The 26331-nt window shown below is 41.1% G+C and overlaps 1 protein-coding gene across 1 annotated transcript in view; it reads left to right on the top strand.

Annotated features, from left to right (window-relative positions):
• The first annotated feature begins 401 nt into the window (after nucleotides 1-401).
• Nucleotides 402-26331, top strand: part of LOC129681246 (zinc finger protein 431-like) — a 268201-nt gene continuing 242271 nt past the window's right edge. Inside the window, 4 exon segments of the mRNA XM_055613153.1 lie at nucleotides 402-450; nucleotides 1440-1594; nucleotides 24970-25096; nucleotides 25297-25357. Of these exon segments, the coding sequence (XP_055469128.1) occupies nucleotides 1547-1594; nucleotides 24970-25096; nucleotides 25297-25357 (236 nt within the window). The 5' untranslated portion in view covers nucleotides 402-450; nucleotides 1440-1546.

Here is a 26331-nt window from a genome sequence, read left to right on the forward strand (position 1 = left end):
AGGAACAGCACGCATGGGATTCTGGGATTTGTAGGCAACACCTAGGCCACAGTCCAGTCAGCCAACAGGGAGAGACGCAGGCTCGTGACTACAACAATCCCAGGATGCATCGCGCCGCCTGGACGCCATTTTTGTAGTTCTCAGAATCCCAGAAGTCCTTACTCCAAGGCCATGTTTGTAGTTCTTAGGCAGGTGGGTCTCTGCCGCGATGCATCTTGGGACGGTTGGGAGTACCATGACCAGAGAGCAATCCGAAGTGAGGGATGAAGGTCCGTCTGTGACTAGAAGGTTTGTGTTTACATCCCCGTGGCGGGGGCCAGGGAGATGGCGGGACGGCCTCTGAGCCCCTGAAGCCGGAAGTCTGCTCTCTGCTGGGCGGATCCGGAAGCAAAGCCTGAAGGGGCGGGACTTCCGCTAGAGACGCGCTGCTACCCGGAACGGTTTTCCCAGGTCAGCAATCTTCTCATCCCAAACTGGTATGAACTCATAGTCCTGCTCACACGTGGGGTGGGGGTGGGGGGAGGAAGGGGAGTAGAAGGGATTTTTGGGATTCCCCGCCTCCCTCCCTTGTCCACCCCTCGCCTTCCATCCATCCGCCTGGAGTCCCCGAGCGGCTCGTGCATGGGGCGGAACCACAGGCATGGAGATGGCGGGAAGAGAAGAGGCACAGTCCTCTGCTCCCACCAGGCCTGCGTGCATCGTGGGGGAGATGGGTGTACCCCCCGGGTGTGAGGCTGGGCACGAGCAGGGGGGGCTGGGGGTTGAGTAGGTAAGGTGCACTGGGCTTAGTTGTTAGGGTGCTGGGCACTCAGTACAGAAGGATCTGGCCACCTCTCCTGGTCTAAAGACATATACATATGGAAAAAGTAAGAGATGGAGGAGGAAGAAGAGGGAAGGAAGGAAAGAGAGAGACAGAGAGAGAGGGAGGGAGGGAGGAAGGAAGGAAGGAAGGAAGAAAGGAAGGAAAGAAGGAAGAAAGAAAGAAAGGGAGAAAGGAAGAAAGAAAGAAAGATCTGTGTGGTTGTGCAGAAAAACAGCCAGCTAATTGAAACTTGGGTACTATTTGCTGTTGATTTGCTGAATTTGAACCAACATACACAGGTAAAAGTGCAGGTATTCTGTAGTCATATAAGTAACTGAAGTTTTTCCACATGGTAAATAAATTATTTTCAACCAGAAGGAAGGTGTAGAACATGGCAAACCAACACATTTTATTTTGAGTGACTTGATGAACTTGAGGAATGACTTGATGAACATTTTCAGAAGAAGCTTCTCATATTCGAAGACAAGAGCTATCCCTGGCTTAATGAACTTTCTGTCTTCTACATCCTCCCAGTACCCAGGAGATTTTTACTTCCATAAATTCTGGATTGACAGGTTTAATTGCTCACCTCCTGCTTTGCTATGTGAAAATCATGACCCATACCCAATTTCTATAGAGATTAAACCAGAAGAAAATGATGTGGTGACCCTTTCTGAGCCCAGCTATTCCATATGGAATGCAGTGTCTCATGCCCTCCATAAGACACTGTTGAACAAAATTGAAATGGGATCTAAAGCATACAGAAACATGGACCGGCTTCTTCTATGCCAGGTAAGCCTCACTGGTAAGCAGGGGTAGCATCAGGATCTTATATTATTGGTAAGTAATTCACTGTCATCAAGCCAATAAATCATTTTCACCTTATAGTTGAAAGTACAAATTAAAATGGAAAAAGGTTCTGTCAAAGTGTATGTGTATATGTCTGTATCTTAAATGACTTGGAGACTGCAAGCACTCATTTGAAGACATTTAATTTGAATGTCTTTCAACAAATGCTTTCCTAGTGTGAGATGAAATTCTGTAAGATATATGTGTAAATATGTAAAAATATGGGAAGTTCAATAACCAAAATTTTTATGTTTTCATGGAATATGTCTAGTGTCATAAGATATATATACGAGAGGACTGTATCCAAAGCAACCATTTCACATAAAATAGAATCTATATTTATGGCAAAAAAACATAAAAAGATTCTTTTGTGGACAATAAATAGCCTGTCTTAGAGTCAGAAAAAAAATTCTGCTCAGTTCCCTCTCTTCATCCACTTCTGTCTATTCTGTTATCTATTCTGGGTGACATTCTGGCACCCTCCTGTGGACCCTCCTTGTTATTTAGCTTCTTTGGGTCTGTGGATTGTAGTACGGTTATCCTGTATTATAGGTCTAATATCCGCTCATAAGTGAGTATATACTATGTGTTTCTATCTGTGTCTGTGCTACCTCACTCAGGATGATTTTTTTTCTAGTTCAGTCCATTTGCCTGCAGTTTCCATGATTTTTTATTTTTAATAACTGATTAGTATTCCATTACGTAAATGTACCAGAAGTACTTTATCCATTCTTCTAGATTTGAGGGACACCTAGGTTGTTTCCAGTTTTTAGCTGTTATGAATAAACAGCTATGAACACAGTAGAACAAATGTCCTTGTTATATAATATAAGGGAACAACTTTTGGATATTATTTCTGGAGTGGTATGGCTGGGTCTGGAGGTAGAAATATTCCCAATTTTCTGCGAATGTACCAGATTGATTTCCAGAGAAGTTGTACAAGTTTCCACTCCCATCAGCAGTGGAGGAATGTTCCCTTTTTACCACATCCTCACCAGCATATGTTGTCACTTGAGGTTTTTATCTTAGCCATTCGAGTGGTGTAAGATGGAATCCTGGAGTCATTTTGATTTCTGTTTGTCTGATGACTAAGGACTTTGATGATTTCCTTTAGTGCTTCTCAACCATTCGAGATTCCTCTGTGGTGAATTCTCAGTTTAGCTCTGAACCCCATTTTTAAATTGGATTAGTTGATTTGTTGGTGTTTAATTTCTTAAGTTCTTTGTATATTTTGGATTTTTAATGCTTTGTCTGATGTAGGGTTGGTATTGCTATTTTCCCAATCTGTTGGCTGCTGTTTTGTTCTTTTGATAATGTCCTTTGACTTACAGAAGCTTTTCAGTTTCTTGAGATCCCATCTATTTCTCAGAGCCTGTGCTGATTTGTTCTATTGTCTCCCATGTTAATGAGTTCCAGACTTTTTTCTACCTTGTCTTCTAAATGATTTAGAGTCTCTGGTTTTATGTCAAAGTCTTTGATCCACTTGGACTTGAGTTTCTGCATGGTGATATACAAAGGGGTCTATTTTCATTTTTCTATAGGCAGACATCTAGTTAGACCACAACTATTTGTTGAAGATGCTGTCATTTTTCCATTGTATGGTTTTGTCTTTGTTGAAAGTAAAGTTTTAGTAGGAGTGTGGGTTTATTTCTGTGTTCTTATTCCAATTGTACAGGATTTGTCTTCTCTCAAGAGTGTTTTTTGGTTCTCTGACCATTATTTCTTACCTTTTTCAGACCCATGAGACTTTGGGTATTTGTGGGCACCTCGTGCACAAACAGCCAATGTGAAGGTATTTGGGGGAAATCCTAATAAAAAAACCTATTGTTTTCCTGAGCATATCTTAAATGATAATATAGGAACTATATGCTGAGATTTGGTTGACCTCACTGTTTGTCCTTGTGAAATATTGAAGACTCTGGAAATCCAGGCAGGGCCTGCATGGCTCCTGTTATCATGCTTTGCCATACTTGATTCACTTTAGGACACCATCCTAGGGAATTTACTCTTTTCCATCTTCTTTGGAGAGGTGCACCAGCTTGGGTGACCCTATCAAAAAGGAATTCACCAATTCCATTTTGATAACTACGTTTGCTCAGGAGGAAACAAATAGCTGCTGGGTTATAACATTTATTTTGGTATGAGAAGATATTAGGATTGTAAGAAAGGAACTTTGGGACCTAGAAAATCATAGCTACACTGAGAATTTGCTGTGATGAATGAGAGGGGGGAAAAAAAGCAACAATACCAAATTACGTTGATGCTTCCTGTTGTGTGTTTTGGAAGATGTCACATTATTTAAACATTTTGTATGATCGTGGTGAAAGCCATGCAGTTACTACTTCCAGGATAATACCAGACATTTTTTCCTGGCTGGTTCAGTGATGTCAAGCACACATCAGGAAGTGTTTATGTTCTTGGAACTGTTGGAGATGCTTCACTGTCATTTGGAGCTAGCTGGAAAGTAGGGGTGCTGATGATATTCTGGGTTTAGGCTGAACACAGTTTAGGAGAATGTGAAGATTGGCAGGAAGAGCTGAACTGCATGTCTACATCTGTGGCTGCTGGGAGTGATGCTACTCTCACAAACACAAGTCACCCTCACTGACTCACCTGGACAGTCTACCATGCAGAGTGATTATTTGGTTAAAGACTATAATTTTATTTGAATTCCACTATAACACTGGTCAGTGGGCAGCCTCACTGTGATGATCTGGTTCATACTGGCCATCTTGGTAGATGATGATGGTCATTGTATCAAAGGTTCTTAAACTTCATGATAGGTGCGTGCGTTCTGGGTGCTAGCTAGTGAGTTTTTGGCAGTGTAGACTCTTCAGAAATTATGATTTTGTCAGACATGGGAAAAGAATAATGCTGTATTTTTTTTTGAGTGTGTGAAAGTGGTGCATATATGGGAGAGTCATTTTAGAAAACCTTCCACATGTTCCTCAGAATATGAATTTTCACCAGAGATGAAATTGAGTAATAGGAATAACATCATCATTTGCTATTTAAACTACACTAAATAATATGATAGTCTTTTAAGAGGCCATGACTGAAGGCATATGCATCCTCAGATATTCCTCAAGAAATGGAGATCAGTGGGAATTTGGTCTCATTTGATACCAATCAGGAGCCAGAACCAAATCCCTGGCCAAATTTTTATCTGTATGTAGGCCATTAAAATGAAAATGAAACAAAACTTGTTCAAAACTACATCTGGACCTGGAACCCTTATTATTTGAGAAGGAATGAAGGGGTCCTCAAATGTGTGTGTGTGTGTCCATTTATACATCCGGGAATGGCTTGTTTGGTCTTTATCCTTTGTATCAAAGTTGCTGCATCTTGCCCCTTTATGTTCCTGGGTGGCTACACCTGATCACCTGTGGGATCATAAGTGCCACAGCACTGCAGAAAACTCAGAAACACAAAACCAGCCCAAAGCACACCCATGTTTTCCTCCAAGAGTGAAGTAGCGTCATGTTATGTACAGTATATGCCTTGTGTGTGTATGAGCAGAGGAGAAGAACTGAAATTGTTGTGCATGTATAATACAGGTCAATTACTTGTTTGTATTAAAATTTGGAATAAATTCTCTCAGGCTTTTTTTTTTTTTTGCTATGTGTCCTCCATAGCCTGCAGCAACAACTTTTAGAGGTTGGATACAGGTGCAGGGGCCCAGGTAAATGCCTTAGCATCCCCCTCCCCTCCACTCTGTTGAGCTTAAGTCTGGCACAGGGTCCCTCCATGCTTAGGGCGGAATAAGGCCTTTATCTTACAGTGGTTCATCCAACGATGCCACAGGACTAGAGGATGTGGGCTCTCAAGACAGTTCTGTCTTTACTAAATTAAAATATATAGTATTAAAATTATCACATATATAAATCTAGCTATTAGGTGCAGGAGCACTCTGTCTTCATGGACACGTGCGCATCATCAGAGGGAACCAGACGTTCGTGCACCACACTGTTGTCCCTGGGGATCCAACCTGGCACCTGGGAAAGAAATAGGGATTCTGTGTCCCTGTCTGTCCTGGACTCGCTTTCTGGAGCACGCTGGCCTGGAACACACTGAGACCCGCCTGCCCCTGCCTCCCCAGTGCTGGGATCCCAGGTGTATGCCACTGCGCCTTTTGTTGTTGTTTAATCTTTAAAAATATTTATCAGGGTAAGCGCATTTCTGCCTTCCCAAGAGAGCAGCGCTGCTTTGACTGGGAGGGCCGCAATTACAAAAAAAAGGGGGCCAGACCCCAGGATTCCTTTTCCATAGACCTGCTGGGCGGCCTCGGAGCAGGAGAATGCAAACTGCACATTCTTCCTCTACACAAGCGACTTCCAGCAGCTGGTGTTTACTTCCATTACCAGTGGGCGGGGCAATGACGTCACGGAGATGCTCCTAGAAAGGTCTTGATTCCTAAGACGGTGAGGGACATAGGGACGGGAAGGGGGGTGGGGTGGGGGACGCTGTGTGCCCTGGTCGGTCGGTGACTTCCCAGACAGGGGCCTCTGCAGCGGTGGAAAAGAGCTTCGGGGCGACTTCCGGTCCAGGCTACCCTACCAGTGAGGGAAAAACGACCCAGGCTGGCTTGTGAAGGCATAAACAGTGCCCGCAGCATTCTGGGAATTGTATTTCTGCGCCTGCACCACGTTACAATTTGGCCATAAGCTGAGATGACTGCAAACAATCCCAGAAGTCTTTGCTCTGCAGCCCGCCATGTTTGTAGTTCTCATTGAGGAGACATGCTTGTAGTTTTCACAGAAGCTTGCTGTGGGCACAATGCACTGTGGGATTGTTAGTAGTTCTCTGACTTTGGTGAGCTCTGTATTGATCAACGAAAGGGGTAAATGGCTCCTGTGCTTTACAGGTTTATGTTTACAGTTCAGAAACGTGGTGGCCCGGGAGATAGTGGGGAGGCCGCCGAGCCACTGTCCTAACTGCTGAGTCATCTTCCCAACTTTTTGTTTATGTCTCAGGAATGCCGCTGAGTGAATATTCTCATAGTTTAAAAACCATTGACTATGGAAAATGCATCACCTACCCAATTTCTCATCTGCACTCATTCAATTTAAAGCCGAACAGTACACACCATGAGCATTTAAAAATTCGCATGTATCTATGCGGTGTCCTGTGACAATCCATTGTGTCTGCAGTGCTCCTGTTGTGCAAAATGCCTTTTTTGGGAGTCTGAGGACATCTGCACTCATTGCATAGATCCTTCTGGCCTCAAACTCATAGAGACCTGCTGCCTGAGCTTCCCTCTTTGCTAGCTCTTCAGTCTTGCCATTTACAGTTCAGGGGAACATCCACTGATACTTGTGAGGAGACATGGACTAGAGAATGCATTAGCAGGGCTATGGGTCCCTGTGAGTCAGGATGGTAATTTCACTACTCATACTGAGTTCCAGGACAACAGAATTTCTTAATCTATAGACAGATTTGGGATTCACAGTGTGACTGTCTTAAGCTAGTGGTATACAAATAACACAGAACTCAGGTTCATTCTGGCCTTTTCAGATGTAGTTTGTTTGTATTGAAGGAACTGAGGATGGCAGGGGTGGCTCCATTTTGTTTCTCAGACTCTATCTTAAGTTGACTGACCTTGGAATGATTTGGTCACCACCTTTGGGTTCCGAAAAAGGCCACATGGCCCTCCACCCTGCAGGTTTTGTGGATACCACAAAATGTGTAAATAGATAATTATAAACAGGCTTCCACCCCACATGTTATCATAAATGCCACAGAATGTGTTGGTGGATCATCCACTCCACCCAGCTGGCTATCATACAGATTGCTATCTATAGGTTTGGCCAGGTGGCTTGGAACAATTAACCAAAAGGTTGCTGAACCCCCTACCCAAAACTTACCCTTCTCTGAAACTCTAAGGCTTGGAATCCCCCACTTGCTGTTTTTTCTTTAAAAAGTCTGCCTCCCTAAGATTCAGGGCCTCACTTTCTAACCTGCTATGTTGGGGAAGATTGGCGGCCTGAGATTTAGCTTGACTAAAGATCCTCGTGTGATTTTCAATGGACTGGACTCCTAGTGGTCTTTTAGTATCTCTCGAATCGGGCACAACATACCTACCTTGTCCTCATAGAAAACTGGGTGCTCTCCCACTCTTTATAGATAGGGGCACATCTGTCCCCTCCAAGATCCAAAGATCACAGAAAACTGGGTATTCTATCACCCTTTACATATAGGGGCATATCTTTGGTCACTCAGATGGGTAACTATCTAGGAAAGAAATAGTCTGAGATAATCATTCTGGAAAATTTTGGTAAAGTTTGCCTCTGTAGCAAGAGGTAGGTGAGGTCTGCCCCCACAGCTAGCAAAGAGGTCATTAACAAATTCCACTCCCAGCCTTTTGGATTGAATGCAGGTATTTTATCTTCTGCACTGAGAAGAGGCCTTTGCATGTTTAACCTTCCTGGTTTCCCTAGTGATCTGTGGGTACAAGGACCTTTGTGGTTCAACATCCTGTTGTTCATTGAAGAGTGGAATTTTCCTGAAAGTAGGATAATTAGCATCAAACAAGGATGAGCTCCCTAATTGCTTTTCCAATACAATATGGTCAGTCCTAAAACCATATATACACAATCAACAGAAAGGGACTCAGCAAGTTTTATTCAAATATTTGAGCATATTTATTCACCCATACTTAGCATGGAAGAAATTGCCTGGGAAGAATAAAAAGGGATAGAGAGAGGACAAGAAATGGGTAAAGCAATGTAATATATTTTAATTAAAATATATAAAAATACATTTAAATTAGAACATGGCTATAGAGATAGTTTAGCAGTTAAGAACAATGGATATTGGTACAGAAGATAGAGGTTCCATCTCCAGAAACCACATGGTAGCTAGCCATTTGCTCTAATTCCAGTCAATGTCATCTCCTGCCATCTTCTGGCTTCTGTTGTTACTGAACATAGACACACGTGGAAAAACACCCATGTATATAAAATAAAAATAAAGCTTAAAATTGTAGTAATCTCTACAGAAATATCACAGCAGTGAGACAGACAGCAGCCAGGGCTAGTTAAAATGAACTCTTTCTGCTCCTGTATGAAAGTAGCTGCGGCATTCCTCTGAACCAGCCATCTCATAGGCAAAAACAGGCTCATTGTGAGGTTAGACTAGCTCAGCAAAGCTGTTCTTCTAAGAATAGTGTCCATGGTGCTGATAGGTGACTTCCTTGATATTTTCTGAATCTGTATTCTCTGTCTTTGTGTGTGTGAGAAAATGGCCTTGATACTTCTATCTGTGAAATCATACAACATGATTGACAGGTAGCACTGGCCACATGCAAACGATTTCTACTGTCCCTTATTTTCATCCAAGACCTTGTGGTACAAGATGAACATTCCAGAGGCATTTCTGTCCACTTTTATAATTTATGTATGTTTCTGCATGACTTTGAGCTAAGATGTATTTAAATATATCTCCTTATACACTACCACCATGTTAAGAAAAGGATTTAACTTAGCATGCTTTAACATAGGCAAACCTATAATTGAACTTTTCCAGATTCCCAAAGTAAAACATCAAAGCTTCCTTTATTGAAGAAAATCATGCTTTGGAAAAGACTCCCATGCTCTCCTTTACTGCCACAGGGGGGGGGGGGAATCTTTCTCAGTTCTTCTGTTTTCACTGTTATGATGGTTATTCTAGGCAGCCAAATTGACTATATGTCTGGAATTAACTAAAACCCAAACTGTTGGGAAGTGGAAAAACTCTTCAATCTAGATCTAGGTTTTTGATGTGATAAAACCCACCTTTAATCTCATCCACAGTCTCTGATGGTAACATACATACATATACACACACACACACAATACATACATATAATATTGGAGATGGCAGCTCTTTTTCTTTGTCTGCTGGCCCTACCTCTGGCTAGCAAGCTCATTTTTTAAAAAACTGGCATTAAAGCTTATTTCTTAAGAATTATGGTATCTACTGAAGACCATCTGAGACATCCAGCTACATTGGCTGAACCATTACTGTATTTTTTTTTTTTTTTTTTGGTTTTTAAGCAAAATCTAAAACATTTGATGTCACCAATAAAGATGCTGGAGTCAGATGCCTAGGTGAAAACTTACTATCTCAGGGAGGCAGAGAAAGCACCCAGCCTACCTTCCTACTCAGCCAAAGGCTCAGAAAACAAAACAAAACAAAAACTACTTCTCCTTCCATGCTGTTTTAAAATCCTCTCAAACTGAATGTCCCTACATTCTACTTCATGTGAATCTCTCCCAACTGGTTGCTTGCTTGGCCTCTTGACCTATGGTTGAGTTTATCCAAGCCTGTTTTAACAGAGAACTTGTGGATTAAAGGTATATGCTTACACTAAACCACACCACAACTAGAGATAGATTTTTCCAGGATACCATCTCAGGGTTCACAGTATAACTAAATAATCCTGTAACATGGGTTCTTCAACTTTCCATTGGTAGACAGGCATTGTTGGACCAGTTGGAACACAGCCTGTGAGCCATTCTAATAAACCCACTTTCTGCATATGTACATTCATTCCATTTGTTCTGTTCAGCTAGAGAATCTTTACTAATACAGATGTTTTGTTTTGTTTCCCTTCCCATTTGGCTATGGCTGCTAAAAACACTGCTCCACAAAGTTTGTCATCTGTTAACTGTTTTTCTCTCAGGGTGTTCACAGGTACCAGGTGAAATGTAGGTGCAGTTATCTGAGCCCAGTATGAAGCCACAAAACACAAATCTTGTTTCTTGAAATTTCTCTGATAGGGAAGGTCCTCCTCCCCTTTCATCTAACCCTAGCCTATCAGGTCTCATCAGGTCTGGCTGTATTTTCTTCCTCTATGGCCTGCTCCCCATTCAGTAGGAGGTGATCAAAGAGCTAGCCACTGAGTCATGTCAGAGTCAGTCTCTGTTCCCATTACTATGGATCCCACATGGATACTGAGCTACCATGGGCTACATCTGTGATGAAGTTCTGGGTTATCTCCATGCATGGTCCTTGTTTGGAGAATCAGTCTCAGAAAAGACAGATGGAGTGGGGCATGGATGGAAATGAGGGAAGGATGATGAGACTGGGAGGGATTGAGTGAGGGGGCTACAGCTGGGATACAAAGTGAATAAACTTTAATTAATATAAAAATTAAAAATATTCATAACATTAAGAAATGAAATGTATAAGGAAAACACAGTCCCAACCAAAATTCTGTTATCAGCTTTTATACTTTTTGCCAAGTGTGCATTTTGCATTTATTACAAAACACAATTCATATTGTTCTCTGAGAAGACTATATAACTCCTGTGAGAATCATTTATAAAATCTAATAAATTTCTTCGTAGTACTTGTAAGTCACTATAAGCTAGACATTCCACCAAAGATAAATATGATTTAGCACAACTTAAGAATCCTACAATCATTTTGTCAGAATTGTTTGATTGTACTGAATATGTTCTCTAGATATGTTAATCATCTCACAGGAATGGGGTTCTTGGAGTATGTGATTCCTACCTTTTATATACACGTATATATGTATATTACTGCTAAAGCTTTTAAACACCATGGCAATTTAATAGATAAGTCACCTTGATTTGTATTTTGTTCTTTAATTATAAAATGTATGAATAATTAAAAAAAGTTCTCCTTAACCTGTTAATATTCTAGGACCCCTTCCATTTGTGGGACAGATGGGTATCTCCACTGCAGTTGAGTAATGGGCTATGGAAGCCTGATTCTCCAGGAGGAAGAAGCAGAACCACCTACTGAGTGCTGTGGGGGAGCTCAGGCAGGCCCTGAGAGCTTGAGTTGGGGAGCCTAGGGTCCCCTCCCACAGAGGGGAGCAGCAAGTGGCTGAGTGGCCAGGGTGGGAGGGCTGGGCAGTCCCGAGGCTGTTCCAATGCTGGGTGTGCAGGCAGACGCGTAGACTATAGGAGGACAGGCATTAGCGCTGCGGAAATGTGAATCTCTGCAGATCTGGCGAAGACTCGGTCCTGGACTGGAAAGCCGGGGTCAGGGACTAATAGGCTGTGTCCCTTCCGCACACTAACCCTAAGGGAGACACCCTAACCCTAAGGAAGGGGCTCCTGTCACTCAAGTCTCTCTGTCCAATTAGGGCCTCCAGCCGGACCCGCTGGTAATGAGATGGGGCGTGTCTTTCCAGAAAGCTTTTCTGCAGGTTCAGCTCCCTCTGCCGAGGAGGCTAGCGAGCTTCAGGGTAAAGAGCTCTTAGCGCTGCCCCCTCTGCTTGGGTGCTGCGAGGGGAACTGAGGCAAGCTCCGAAGTCGCGACATGGTGAGTGCGGGGAGAAGGTGGCTCATCGGCAGGAGCTGGTGTGCGGGGTCTCTTCCAAGACTGGCTGGTCAATGGCAACCCCTGGGGAGGGACCTTGTGCACAGCAAGGGGTGGAGAAGAAGGATGGTGAGAGCTTTCCTGCTTGGATAGAAGTATCAGTTATTCAATTTTAGATGATTAGGAAAAGTCCACACTGGCACTACTTGGAGTTCACAGACCAAGGCAATCAAGATTCTGGAAGAGGACCTATACTTATTTCTAGAAACCAAATTTCTGTAGTTACACTGGTTCAACAAACACCAGAAGACCTGGACAAACTGGAGTGGCCAAGCCTAACATGAATTAAATTATTATTATTATAACAATGGTTCACCCCAAGAGAAAACGAGTACATAATACGTGGTCAGTTCTGCTAAGCATGTCTAGTCCCAGAAATCTATTGGGCATGAACCCTGTTTCAAATTTTTAAAACAATTTTAGAGATTATAGTTGAATCATTTCAACTGCCTCATTCTTTCCTACTATTAAGTCTCAAATGCTGGGACAAGTGACTGAGATACCCATTTAACAAATCAAAGCTGGCCCAGCTGCTGGTTCTCCCAGCATCCTTCTGTTTTTACTTGTCATAGGGTAATGGTTGGCATGCCCAGCCTTTTAGCCCAGACACTGAATTCCCCTTCCCCTGGATGGTCTTCCATATATAATACAAGCATTTTGCTTACCTGGTCTTTTTCATCTATTATTTAATATCCTAGCCTCTTGGTCTGGCTTTCCCCTCTCCTCTCCTCCATTTCCTCACAAGGCTCACAGTCATGTCCCCTCTGGACTCTCCCAGATATCCCTGTCTCTGGCCATTCTGTCCCTTTTATATATAATAAACTTTCTACAGTACCATACCTAAAATCATCCATGTCCTTACTTTTTTTTTTATCTTTTTTTTTTCATTCATTTCCCATTTACCACTCCTTACTTTCAAATTCATGGTCACTTTTTGCTATAATTGTTGTTACTGTTTGACTTTGACTTGTTTGGCTTTGGGATTTCTCAGCTATGAGGTAGAGATAGCTGCACTGAACATTGATTGTGTTTTGGAACGTGCACACAAAGGACCCTGTGACTTGGAAGAGAAACTGTCTCCTTGTGTCTTGGAGACTGGAAAGTTGTACTAAAATACAGATTTCTTAGAGTAGGGCTGTGTCTGCCCCTAAGGTAGAAGGGCCCTGCTGGGAAAGCCTCAGCTGTCTGAGTCATTTGATCTGATCCTCCAGTAGAGGAGCTGCTACTGTCCTGAAGCCTAGCCAGGTGGTCAAAGGAAATGAGGTACCTTGGGCAGACCTGCCAGTCAGCAGCACCAGTGGGAAGTAGCTCATAGTTTCTTTCCAGGATTCTTTTATGATGCAGCTGAAGAGAACTCTGAGGGAGACCACAAACCATGCAATGGTGAGTGTGTGGGCCACTGTCCCAAAACCAGGAGGAACAGGTGTGCTAAGCTCTCAGAATCTGATATGATGGAGCTGAGACCGTGGCTCAACTGTCATTCTGTTGATATATGTGGTGACTTTGGGAGTGGTCCTTGTTCTCTGACTCTCCCTTGAGTGTGGATTCCTTGAGGGCAGTAGGTGGTAGGCTGGGAGAATTCCCCTGCAACCCTGGCAGTTTAAAGCTGTGATGATTAAAATATCACTATCCATTGTGCACACACACACAATGCTTTTGGTGTGTGGTGGGAAGACAGTGGAAAACTGATGACCTTGCATTTCACATTCAGTTTTGTGTGGCAAATTTTATAGTTTTGAAGCTGGTAGAAAGGGGGTGATGTGCATTCTTCAGCAATTTTGTTTGGAATCTTTTTATCTTTTTGCTGCTTTCAACCACAGTGGTATGATTCCAGAAAATTTAATTTCAGGACACAAAGAAATTTCTGAGATGCAGAGGTTTTTAAGGTGTGCATGGTGTTGGGTAGGTGGATAAGGCAGATTCCATATCTTGTGGCACAATCCATGTGGGAGTAAGCAAACATGAAAACACTGACCACATTGGTTTCTGTGTGGCTTTCAGTGGGGCTGTATATGCCTGAAACCACAAGAAGGCATGAGGGGCTGTAGAATCATAGTCTACTTTTTTGATCACTTTTTTCCCACAGAGATCTCCAGAGCCTAGAGCATGTGGTCTCTCCTTTTGGAAGAGCGATCTACAGTAGCTGGTGGGTCAGAAATGTAATACTTTATGGGTCAGTTTGAGTTGCTTTTGTAAGAGTTTTGAACTCTGTGTTTATTTAATTTTTATACACGTATAATCAAAGGTAACCTTGATCAAGTACACATTTTTCCTGGTAGAGTTTCTTTGGGTATTTTGAGGAAAAATTGAATATATTTTTAGGTTTATGATTTTGGCTTTTTGTCTTCCTCTCCTAATTTTTTCACAATTGTTGTACACATTCTTGATAGTTGGAGCTATGAGATATACATTCTGAGGTCACAGCTGCCCATGTGTGTACTCTTACTACATAATCCTATTCAGAAGTCTGTCATTTTTCATGGCACATAGCTTTGCAATCAGATTTCCTCTTAGAAATTCATAGAAATTTTCTCTGGATTGTGTTGAATTCATGTTGAAATAGAAAATAGCCAACATCTTTGTTTTTTTTATATATATATCATTCAATTGGTGTTGTTTACTATAGTATTAAAGGGTAAATGATATCCTATATAATTATTTGTTTAGCAAAGTATAGTTAGTATATAAAATTGAAAGTGATATGAAATAATTTACACAGCCATAGAAAGAAGACTTCAGTATAGAGTTTACTGACACAAAATATATTCTTATGGTCACAAAAGCTATCTCACCAAGTATAACTTGAGAAGACAAAAAATGAAAATAATTATTGGTCTAGAACTGAACAATAAATTTGAATGTGATATGAGATTGTGTATTATTGTACAAATTAAACTCTTGATAGCCGAATTTGCGGTTTCCCACGTATACGAACTAAAAGTAGGTAACATCAAGTTGTGTTGTTATAGTTCATGTAAAATTGCAAGTATGTAGTGTATGTAATCTGATGCATTTGCAGATTATACCCATACCCTCTCATTACCAAAAACAACACAATAAACCATGTTCTTCATACATTTTCATTGTATGCATGTTTATGTGTGCCTATATTGCATGGAGCTCTCATAAAATGACAGAATTGCTATGGATTCCAACAGTAATTTTCCATGTACTTTTGATCAGTTTTAAGGAAGTACCCGAATTCTCATGCTTATTGCATTTATATTCATGGTGGCATAACTTTTAAAATAACCTAATTCCTCATTTGTTGAGGTCACGCAGGGTGCCTCAGAAGGACAGTATGGTAAATGAATTAAGACAATAGCAATGGTTAAAGGATTACACACTTATAAAAGACTCTCACAGTCAATGCTCTATTGGTCATGAAACAGCATATAATTACAGCATAAGCAGTGTCAAATCAACAAACCTCTCTCTCTCTCTCTCTGATTTCAGTCTTTCTGCATTCCCATTTGTCCATTGGGTAGGAAAACTTCAGTCATCTTGTCTACCTTATAGTTCAAAATAGAAAATGAAGGTCAGAAACAACACAACCTAGCTGAAGCAATCACTTTCAAAGAATTTTTGTAACATATTTTTAGTTGGTATGTGGAGAAGGAAAATCAAATATCAGGCTTTTTAGAGCAAAAGTTGTTATAGAAATAAAAAGCAAATGTGCTTTTATAGTATACTATAAAAATGCAGGAAGTTGGTTTATTTTGATGGCATGAGAGCTTTCTGCCAATGAGTCATGCTGCATGAAGTGAAAATGAGTTAAGAAACATACTGACTTGTTTTGATTGAATTGAAATGATGACAATAAATTACAGTTGAATAAAAATGTAATAGTTTTAGACAAGTAACACTTTTCTTAGTTTTGTTTTGATCAGCTAACCCACCTTATATAATGACACTTTTATTTTTATTGGTAAAACATGTTTAAACACTTAGCATTAAGTGTTTAAACTTCTATTTAAGTATATACATTAAGTATATACTTAGTGTAATATATAGGTAATGTATAAATAGTGTATAACATTGAATATTTATTTCTATTATTGTGAATATTATTCAAATTTACTTTTTGGTTTTTTTTAAGATTTTATTTAATTAATGTTCTATCTGCATTTGCACCTGCATGCCAGAAGAGGGCAACATATCTCAGTATAGATGATTGTGAGCCACTATGTGGTTCCTGGGAATTGAACTCAGGACCTCTGAAGGAACAGAGAGTGTTCTTATCTGCTGAGCCACCTCTCTAGCTCCAAACTTCAGTTTTTATTATAGAGAAGAAGAGTACTCTTTTGGAATTAAGTGAGCAGGGACCCCTGTAATTCCACATAACAGCAGAAAATTACCTTATTTCACCTGCATGATATATATTTCACATTGGTGAGAGCAAAGCTTCTGATTTCACAGATCTAGATGAGACTAAAGAATAAGCTTGTTAAACTCCTGAGTGATGCTCTATAACTGTACATTATGATTGTGTTTTCCTTATCTTCACTATTTCACTTTTCTTTGATTGCTTCCCTTCTTTGCATTTTTAGGTAGGAAAATTAAATTAATGTTTTTTACTTGAAAAGGATTCTTCCCTCATACAATATATTCTGACCACTGTTTTTCCTCCCTCTACTTCTCCCACATCTAGCATACCTCCCTTTTTCTCCAGATCTACTCCCTCCTCTCTGCATCCTTTTCAGAAAAGAGCAGGCCTCTAAGATAGGACTGCCAAACAAGACCAAACAAGATACAAAAAAAGACAAGGCCAACAGACCTCACACTGAGGATGGACAAGGAACTCAATAGGGGAAAAAGAGTCTCAAGAGCAGGTGAGAGAGTCAAAGCTACACCTGTTCTTAATGTTAGGAGTCCCACAAAAATACAGAGCTAACAGCCATGACATCTCAGCAGAGGACCTGTTGGAGACACATGCACACAGCATCCTTACCATTTATGTCTCGGTGACATTCCTGGCTATCAATGGAGTGAGTTCCATCTCATGGCTTGGGCTGCAAGTTAAACCAAACATTAGCTCACCACTCAAGCAAGTTTGGGGCCATCATGCCTTCTTTACATCTTGCAAGCAGTACACATTTTCGGTGGATGGTTTTTTTATTTTGGATTTGTGTCCAGGTTTCTCTTTTGGGAGCCTGTATAGTACTGTCTCACCCCAAAGAGACTAGAACAAGGGGTGAAATCTTTCAGCCTGCACCTGGTCCACCTCTCCATCTTCAGTACACTGTGTATAAGCTTTCCTCCAGAGTGTGGCCCTGCTGTTGTTTTTCAGAGAGCAACGCTCTCTCCTAACATCAGTCTGGGCTTTTAGGCATCCTCATGCAACCTTCTGGGACAACAACCCAGTTGTGTGAGAAAATACAATGTTGGCTGTATTTGTTTGCCCTCCAACCAGCAATGGAGGAGTGTTCCCCTTCCCCAACACCTTTGTCAGTGTGAGTGAGGTGTCTCTTGTCCTGTTAAACTTCAATCATTCTGACATGTGTAAAATTAAAGCTCAAAGTAGTTTCCATTTGCATTTCCTTAAAGGCTAAGGATGCTGAACCTGAACAGTGTTTCTCAGCCATTTGAGATTCTCCTGTTGAGAATTCTCCATTGAGATCTGTTCTCTGCTTTTTATTTTATTTTTTTAATATTAGTTGCAGTTTATTAACTTTTTATCCCAATTGTAGCCCGCTCCCTCACTCTCTTCCAATCCCTCCCTCATTTCCTTCATGCCCCTTTCCAAGGCTACTGAGAAGGGATGTCCTCCTCCCCTTCCATCTTACCTTAGCTTATCAGGTATCTTCAGGACTGGCTACAATGTCCACCTTTGTGGTCTAGCAAGGCTGCTCCTCCCTGGGGTTGGGGGGAAGAGATCAAAGAGCCAGCCATTGAGTTCATGTCATAAACAGTTCCCATTACTAGAGAACACACTTGGCTACTAAGCTACCATGGGCTCCATCTGAGCAGGGGTTCTAGGTTATAACCATACATGGTCCTTGATTGGAGATACAGTCTCATAAAAGACCCCTGTGCCCAGATATATTTGGTCCTTGTGGAGCTCCTGTCCTCTCCAGGTGATACTAATTCTCTCTTCTTTCATATGATTCCTTGCCCTCAGAGGATCAGACCCACAGTGCAAGTGATACTCAGCACAGAACTCACTGCCTGGGGAGATGTTTTTCCAAAAAAATAAAATAAAAATTCTTAAGCATAAGAATAAAAGCTCTGATTTAAGAAGGTCTGTGAGGATGGCAACAATGTCTGATTTAATGCATGCACAGACACACAGAGGTAATAATAATCAGAGGTCCCCTCATCCACCCACTCAAAAATCTTATAAAAATTTAGTTATATAAGAAACCCTCCCTTAAACAAATCCTTAAAAGTGTAAGGTCTTGCCAGCCAGGCTTGCACAAGCCTTTACTCCAGGTACCTGAAATACAGACACAGGCTGTTTTCTGTGAGTCCAGTGTTGGCCTGGTTGACAAAGAGAGTCCAGCACAGACAGGCCTACATGATGAAACCCGATCTTAAAAAAAAAACAAGACAAAAAATAAAATTAAAACAGAAAATCTGAGATGGATTTAGTGGCACAGGCCTTGAATCCCAGCCCTCTGGCAGGAAGAAGCAGGCCAGTCTCAGTGAGTTCAAGGTCAGCCTGGTCTACAGATCTAGTCCAAGACAACCAGGGCTAAAAGAAGACGCCCTGTCTCAAAACACCAAATCGTGTGTGTGTATGTGTGTGTGTATATATATACATATATTTGTATTAGCTATATACATACACAGAGAAATTTATTCTGTTAGTTCATTTCATGCAGAGAGCCTTCACTAGTGCAGGTTTCTGTTTTCTCAGTCTTCCTATTGAGGAAGAAGTTTTACCTGATGATGGTACTCCAAAGTGTCATGTTTTTCCTGCTTTTTATCTCCTGGGTTGTCTCTTATCTTCCAGGAGAAAAGTGGCTACAGTTTACCTGACCCCAGTGTGATGTCACAGAACAAAAAACTCCTTGCATTTTCTTAAATCTCTCTTTAATTCTTAAAATTCTTGGCACCCTTCCACCTGTTGGACAGTGTTCACTCTGCTACAGGTTGAATAATGGTTGTGAAGCTATCCAAGCTGATTCGAGGAGGAAGAGGGTAGTTGTATCCTGAGTGCTGAAAGACACAGGGTAGGCTAGGGGAGGACAGGCACAAATGATGATGAAATGCAAACATGTGCAGATCTGAAGAAGGTTTGGTCCTAAAAGAGAAGCCTGGACCAGGAATCACTAAGCCTTGTCCCTTCAGTACACTGTTATCCTAAGGGAGGTGCTCATGTCACTCAAGAATCATTGGCCAATCAGATGCTTTCATTCCTGCAGTCAGAGGGAGAGGCGGGTTCTTCCTGGCGCCTTGCTGCCTGTTCGCTCTTTAGCTGAGCGGGGTTGAATGGTTGGTCTGCTCTGGTATAAGCGCTGCTGCTGTGTACTGTGAGAGGATTTCAGCAAAATTCCAAAGTTTCAACATGGTGAGTGTGTGTCCACTGTCCCCAGCCTGGTGGAGCAGGAGGCTGAACAGCAGGAGAAGCTGTTTAGGGTCCTTCCTGAGGCTGGGTGGGAACCGGCAGACAGAACCGGCAGCCACCAGAGAGGCCCCGTTTCCTAGCCCTGAACATAGCAGGGCATCTGAATATCTCGAGTATATTGACTTCTGGTTGGGAACAGAGAGAACTCACTTCCGGAACAGGAGGTTAAAATGAAAGCTTTATTTTCTGAGGTCAGGGAAGCGGCCAGTTCAGATCTGAACGGTGCCCCAGGGTAGGCTTTATTGTATATTTAAAGGGTTAAATCCACAAGGTGAGGGCCCCTTGGAGAGAGTCGGGGTCATCCAATCAAATGTGGGTTAAGCAAGGGAGTTTATGTTGGAGGCTTTGCTGATCCAGTACAACTGGGCTCAAGGCCTTTAAATGTTTTCCAAGACATTCGGTCTGGAATCTAAGGCCCCTGATTTATATCCCTTGACATTTGTTCTGGAGCTCAAGGTGAAAAGGGAACAAAGAATTGTGTCCTCTTTCTGTTAGTAAGTGAGGGCTTTGTAAGTGATATAGTTTTTACAATTTAAGAGACCTAGGTTTAACCAGGTAACTGATAGTTTTTACAATTTAAGGGACCTAAGTTTAACCAGTTAACTGATAATTAGGAAAATGTTTCAATGTGTTCAGTGGAAAATGGTGCTGCAACCTTGGGACTGTAAAGTTAGATTTATCTTGCTAGTAAAATGGAAGAGCTGCTTGGGGAAGGTTGGGCTCCGGAGGCCGGCTCTTACACACTATGTGGCTGCATGTTTTGTGGAAGTTGTAAATAACTTATGTATTGAGTAGCACTTCAGTGTAAAGCTGTGATATTATTGCATAGAACTATTGCTGTAAGGGATTTATTGGTGCTTAAGTGACAGGACAGAATTTAGCTTAGGGCTGTTTTAAAACACCCCATAGATGAGTAGCATGTCAACTCTGCCTGTTAGAGATTAGGATGCTAGGAAACATGTTTGTCAAGAGGATAGTCAACTAATTTGTCTCCAGCCATAACCAAGGAGACAGCCTTGCTTCATAGCAACCATTGGCTCATTTCCATGTCAAAGAAGAAGCATCTAACAAGCTGCTTAATGGACATTGCAGACTCACAGCCATGACTAAAGCCTGGTGGGCCATAAAGTTGCACTTCTTGAGAAAATCATAGATCTGTCACATGGGCAAAAACCAATTGAACAGGGAAAACACTGTTGTGTTAAGGGCTACCTTGATCAAACAAAGCTTTCCCTGAGGTCCTCATGTATGGAGAATGACCTAACTTATCACACTCTTCAAATATGTTTGAAAGAGCCAGTACAACCTGTGGCCTAGGCCTTGGGAGATTTCCCCAAAATTCTGAGGTATTTAAAATAAATCAGTGTTCCTTTTTTAAAACCAGGAATAGGGTAAGCTGTGGGGCCAGGGCATTTGAGGAGGACTAACACATGGAGATATACTCATCAGTTCCAAAGTCAATTATTGATTTCTATTAAATTTGCTTGTCTCTAAGTGCATCACTGCTCTAATCTCTCATGTGTTGTTCTTCCCTGATGTTTCCATGTCATTGGGAATGTCTTTCCATTTTTCTCAAGTGCTGTTGATTATTTTTTTCTGTATAGAGCAATGTCTTCTATAGCCCAGGCTTGCCTCATGCCATGTTATCAAGAATTGCTTTGAACACCCTATCCCATCTCTGCTGCACAGTGCTGGGGAAACAGTCCTAAAACTCCTTCCACGCTTGGCCTTGACCAGTCAATGAAGAAAAACAGGCCAGTAAATGAATGTCCTCCAGTGTCACTGGCTCTTATTCGGCTTACAAATGAAGAAGGGCTTTCACAAGAATTAAGCTCTGTGCCTTATTCTGCCTCCCAAATTCTGGGATTAAAGATTTATTTATTTATTTGTTTATTTTTTGTTTGTTTGTTTTAGTTACAAACTTTTTGTATTAGATGTGTTTGTCATCTAAAGAGGTCAAAAGAATTCATGGTGTCCTGTGGAGTTGGATCAGCTGCTGTGAGCCACCCTAAGTGGCTACTATGAATCAAACTTAGCTTTATTTTTGAAATAGCAGGAAATGTTCTTTTCCAATGATCCATTCCTTTAGCCCTTTCATTTATTTTATTTTATTTTTTTTACTTTTAATTGATATAAATAAATTTGGGGAATTTGACCATGTAGCTCAATGGTAGAAAGCATGTTCAGCATGAGTGAGACCAAAGATTTCATCCTCAATGCTGTAAAAAAAAAAAAAAAAACCTTCTGTAGTTTTCTTTTCCTTTTCAGACAGGACATCATGGAGCCGATTATGGTCATAAACACACTAGCCAAGGATGTGCTTGAACTTCCTATTCTCCCACGTGTGCCTCCTAAGTGCTTTGATTACAGGCAGTGCCACCATGTCAAGTTTTATGTGGTGTTGGGCTTGAACCCACAGCTTCATGAATGCTATGCAACCACTGTACCAACTGAGCATCATCCCTTCCTTTTTTTTTTTCATTGCATTTTCTAAAATCCCTCTTTAATGCTTAGTATGCTTTGCATCCTGCCTGCCACCTGTGAGACAGACCGTTCACTCTGCTGCAGGTTGAATAATCGTCTGTGCAGCTATCCACCTTGATTCTGGGAGAAAGAGGGACAGTGCCTACTGCGTGCTGGAAGACAGAGGGTAGGCTAGAGGAGGAAAGGTACAAACCATACTGAAATACAAATCTCTGCAGATCTGGAAAAATGCCTGGTCCTGAAATGTAAGCCTGGGCTAGAAATCACTGTACCTTTTTCATTTAGTGCACTCTAACCCAAAGGGAGGTACTCATGTCACTCAAGACTCACTGGCCAATCAGGATATTCAGGCCATCCCTATAGTCAGAGGAAGAGGCGGGTTCTTCCGGGTGCCACCCTGCTCGCTCACAGTGTAGCGGAGCAGGCTTGAGTGGTTAATCTGAGTGCAGCTGCAGTGTGCTGTGAGGGGATTTCAGCTGGGTTCCAAAGTCACAACATGGTGAGTGTGTGTCCCCAACCTGATGGAGCTGGAGGCTGAACAGCAGGACCTGCGTGTAGAGTCCTTCCTGGGGCTGGGTGGGAACCGTCATCGAGAAGCAGCCACGAGAGAGATCCCTTGTACTAGCCATGAACGCAGTGGAGGCATCTGAATATCTTCACTATATTTGGGTTCATGGTGAAGGGTGAAAAAATTCACTTCAGGAACAGAAGGTTAAAATGGAAGCTTTCTTTTCTAAGCTCAAAGAGGCAGCCAGTTCTGGATCTGAACGGTCCTGGAAGGTAAACTTTATTGTATAAAGGATTACATCCACAAGTTGAGGGGCCCTTGGTAAGTGTTGGGGTCATCCAATTAAATTTTAACATTATGGGTTAAGCAAAGGTGTTTCTATTAGAGGCTGCACTAATCCAGAACACCTGAGCTCTAGACCTTTAACTGTTTTCCAAGGCATTCGGTCTGGAATCCATGGCCATAATTTATCCCTGTAGATATTTGGTCTAGAGCTCAAGTTGATCAGGGGAAAAAGAAGGTAGTCCTCTGTCCGTAGTAAGTGAGCTCTTTGCAGGTGATATAGTTTTACAATTCAGGTGCCTCAGTTAAGGTAACAGCAAGTTTAACGAGTTAACAGATACTTAGGAAAATGTTACAAGGGCCGGGTGGGAGATAGCTCTGTAAGTAAGGTTGGGAATGTGAAGTTAGTTTATCCTTGCTACCAAAATTGGGGAGAAGGCTGGGCTCTGGAGGCTGCCTCCTTACACACCATGGGGCTGCATATTCACAGCATTTGCAGTAGGGACTTCAACATAGAAATGTCCTTGGCAGGACACAAACTCGGAGAGGCCTAGTTTCCTTTGTATCCTCTCAATGTTTTGCTCTTGGCATTTGACATGTAGGTGTAAGATACATTTGGACTTAATCTTGTGGATGTTGAAAATACGTATGTGTTCATAGCACTTCATTAGAAAGCTGTGTTGTAAACAGGTAGCATTTTTGATGTAAAGGATTTACCAGTGCATAGGCGACAGTAAGTCATACACCATGTTGACTTTAGCTAAGGACTGCTTTAAAACATCCCATAGCTTACATTCCCACCAGCAATGGAGGCAGGTTCTCTTTTCTGCACATCTTCTCCTGTGTGTGTTGTCACTTGAGTTTTTGATCTTAGCAATTCTAATGAGTGTAAGGTGAAATCTCAGGACTGTTTTGATTTGCATTTCTCTATTGACTAAGGATGTTGAACATTTCTTATGTGTTTCTCTGCCATTCAGTGTTCCTGTATTGAGAATTCTCTGTTTAGCTCTGTACACCATTTTTTAATTGGATTACTTGGTTTGTTGGTGTTTAGCTTCTTAGGTTCTTCATATATTTTTAATATTAGCCCTCTGAATTTTTAAATTTGGCAGAGTATATTCTGTTTCTCAGGATGTCGTATGTTTACCACATCTGAGTCTTCAGAGATATTGCATTCCAGGTGCATGACATTCTTACTACCTATCTGTTTTGAAGTTTTTAAATGAATGAATATGAGTATTTTACCTGTATGCATGAATATGCCACCTCTTGTGTGCCTCACGGTAGTTAGAAGTAGTCCTCAGGTTATTCATGAGATGACCTCAGAGCTTCTGAAGTTGGAATAATGGATAGTTGTGAGCCCCATGTAAATACTGGCAGTTGTGTTCAATTATTTTCCAGAGCAGCAGGAGCTCTTCACTGCTGACCCATTTGTTCTGCCTTATGTTACTTATCAACACCTGAATTGCTACTCTTTCATGTGTCCATTTATAACTGTTTAAACATGCATATACTTTTAGTAAGATCTTAATATTATCGTTTAAACTGGGACCCTTCAGGTTTTTAGAAGGTCAATACAGAGCTCAGGTGGATTTATACTTCTCTGAAGGGAAATGAGGAAAATCCCGAGTCCTTCGATTCATGTTTGTATATTAGAGTGATTATTGCAGTAGATTTGGGGCCTTAATATGTACGTTTGCCTGTCCTAGGACAAATACCATAAACCAGGATGGAATCCAGTTCAGTGAGATACACCTGTTTTTGCCTCAAAATGCTAGGATTAAATGCATGAGACAACACTCCCAGCTTGTGCATCAATTTTTGTAGTTAGTAATTGTTCATACAAGTTCTTGGATGTGTACTCAGTACTTTTCTTCTGTTGGTTGCTTCTCTCTTTTTCTGTCTGTGAATTGGCATTTCTCTTGCCAGGCCATATCCTATGCAAAAGCTGAAGAAAATACAGAGGTGAACCTTATTAATTTTCATTCTAAAATGACTTAGTGATTTCATTAGTACTTCTGTGTCAGGAAATAACTTGAGGAAGCACGAGACTTTTGTGAATATATTTTCCATGATATATACAGTTACAGTGATGCCACTATCATGGTTTCTGTTGTACACATGTATGGAATATTTTAGGATGCATTGACCTATGATGATGTGCATGTGAACTTCACTCGGGAAGAGTGGGCTTTGCTGGATCCTTCCCAGAAGAGTCTCTACAAAGATGTGATGCTAGAGACATACTGGAACCTGTTTGCTATAGGTAAGACTGCTAATTTACTTCACTTTCTAAAACAGTGGGGCAACTGTTGTTGTTTTTGAGGTTCTTCTGTAATTTTAATTGTAATGAAGGAAGAATAAGCTGATTAACTCAGGCATCATTCTACAGTTCACAGAGGATAGTAACTTTATATTTGTGGGATTACTTATAATAGATCATACATTTTCTGTTACACATTTTAGGTTACAATTGGGAACACCATAATATTGAAGAACCTTGTCAAAGTTCTGGAGGACTTGGAAGGTAATCTTCATGTGCAAATGGATGCAAATATGTATTTTCACAGTGCCTCTGAAGAAATGTTAATGTGTCCCAGAAGTTTTAAAGAAAAACAACAGTGTAAAAAAGCACTACTTTAAGTGTATTGATGATTATTAAATTCTTACAAGTCCAAATACCTCAATGTCAGGTATATAAATTGTGTTTGCAAGGCATTCCTCTAAGAAAGCAGACAAGGGAACAATGGATTAACATGATTCTAATGGTTTAGAATCATAGGTACATCAGAGCTATGCTATAGAACTCCAAATATATTATCTCATGCCACTCAGACATTGCAAAATGAATACGCATTAAACAGGTGATAAGTATATGTCCAATAATCTTCTAATAAGCAAATAGTCCACAGTAAAGCTGGTGATACTCATTCATGTACTTGCTAGTAAGAGAGGCAGTATGTAAGAGTGAAGAATGTTGTTGTGGAGAAACCTTAATCCTTAAAGCACATGTCCATGAGTAACAGAATGTCAAACTGTGTGAATGTGGTAATCTTTCACTTACTATTTTTCTTTTGATAGGTATATATCATTTGTCAGAATAATTGCAACCCACATGGGAATAAGGATACTGAATGAAGCAACATATTTCTCTCTTTGAATAAAGTTGAAAAATATGTGGTAGTCCCCACTTTGAGTACAATTTCTGACTGTGATACAAGATTAGTTACTTTATTATTAATTAATAATTGGTTAATAATGGTTAAATTACTATTAAATAGTAAAAAATCACTGTTCAACTTGTAGGCGTGGGGTTCTTGTAGGTCACCAACATCACATGCTTGTAGAGACTTTTCTTAGTGCAAATCTAGCAAAGTGTACTCTTTCCAAGTGAAGTTCACATTTGCAACATATAGGTCAGTACATGTACATTCTAAAATATCCAATACATCTATACAATAAAAAATTGCATAATGAGAATACTGTGAATGTATATTTCAT

The sequence above is a fragment of the Psammomys obesus genome, unplaced genomic scaffold, assembly GCF_907164565.1.
Source record: "Psammomys obesus unplaced genomic scaffold, mPsaObe1.curated_primary_1811, whole genome shotgun sequence".
NCBI classification, from domain to species: domain Eukaryota; kingdom Metazoa; phylum Chordata; class Mammalia; order Rodentia; family Muridae; genus Psammomys; species Psammomys obesus.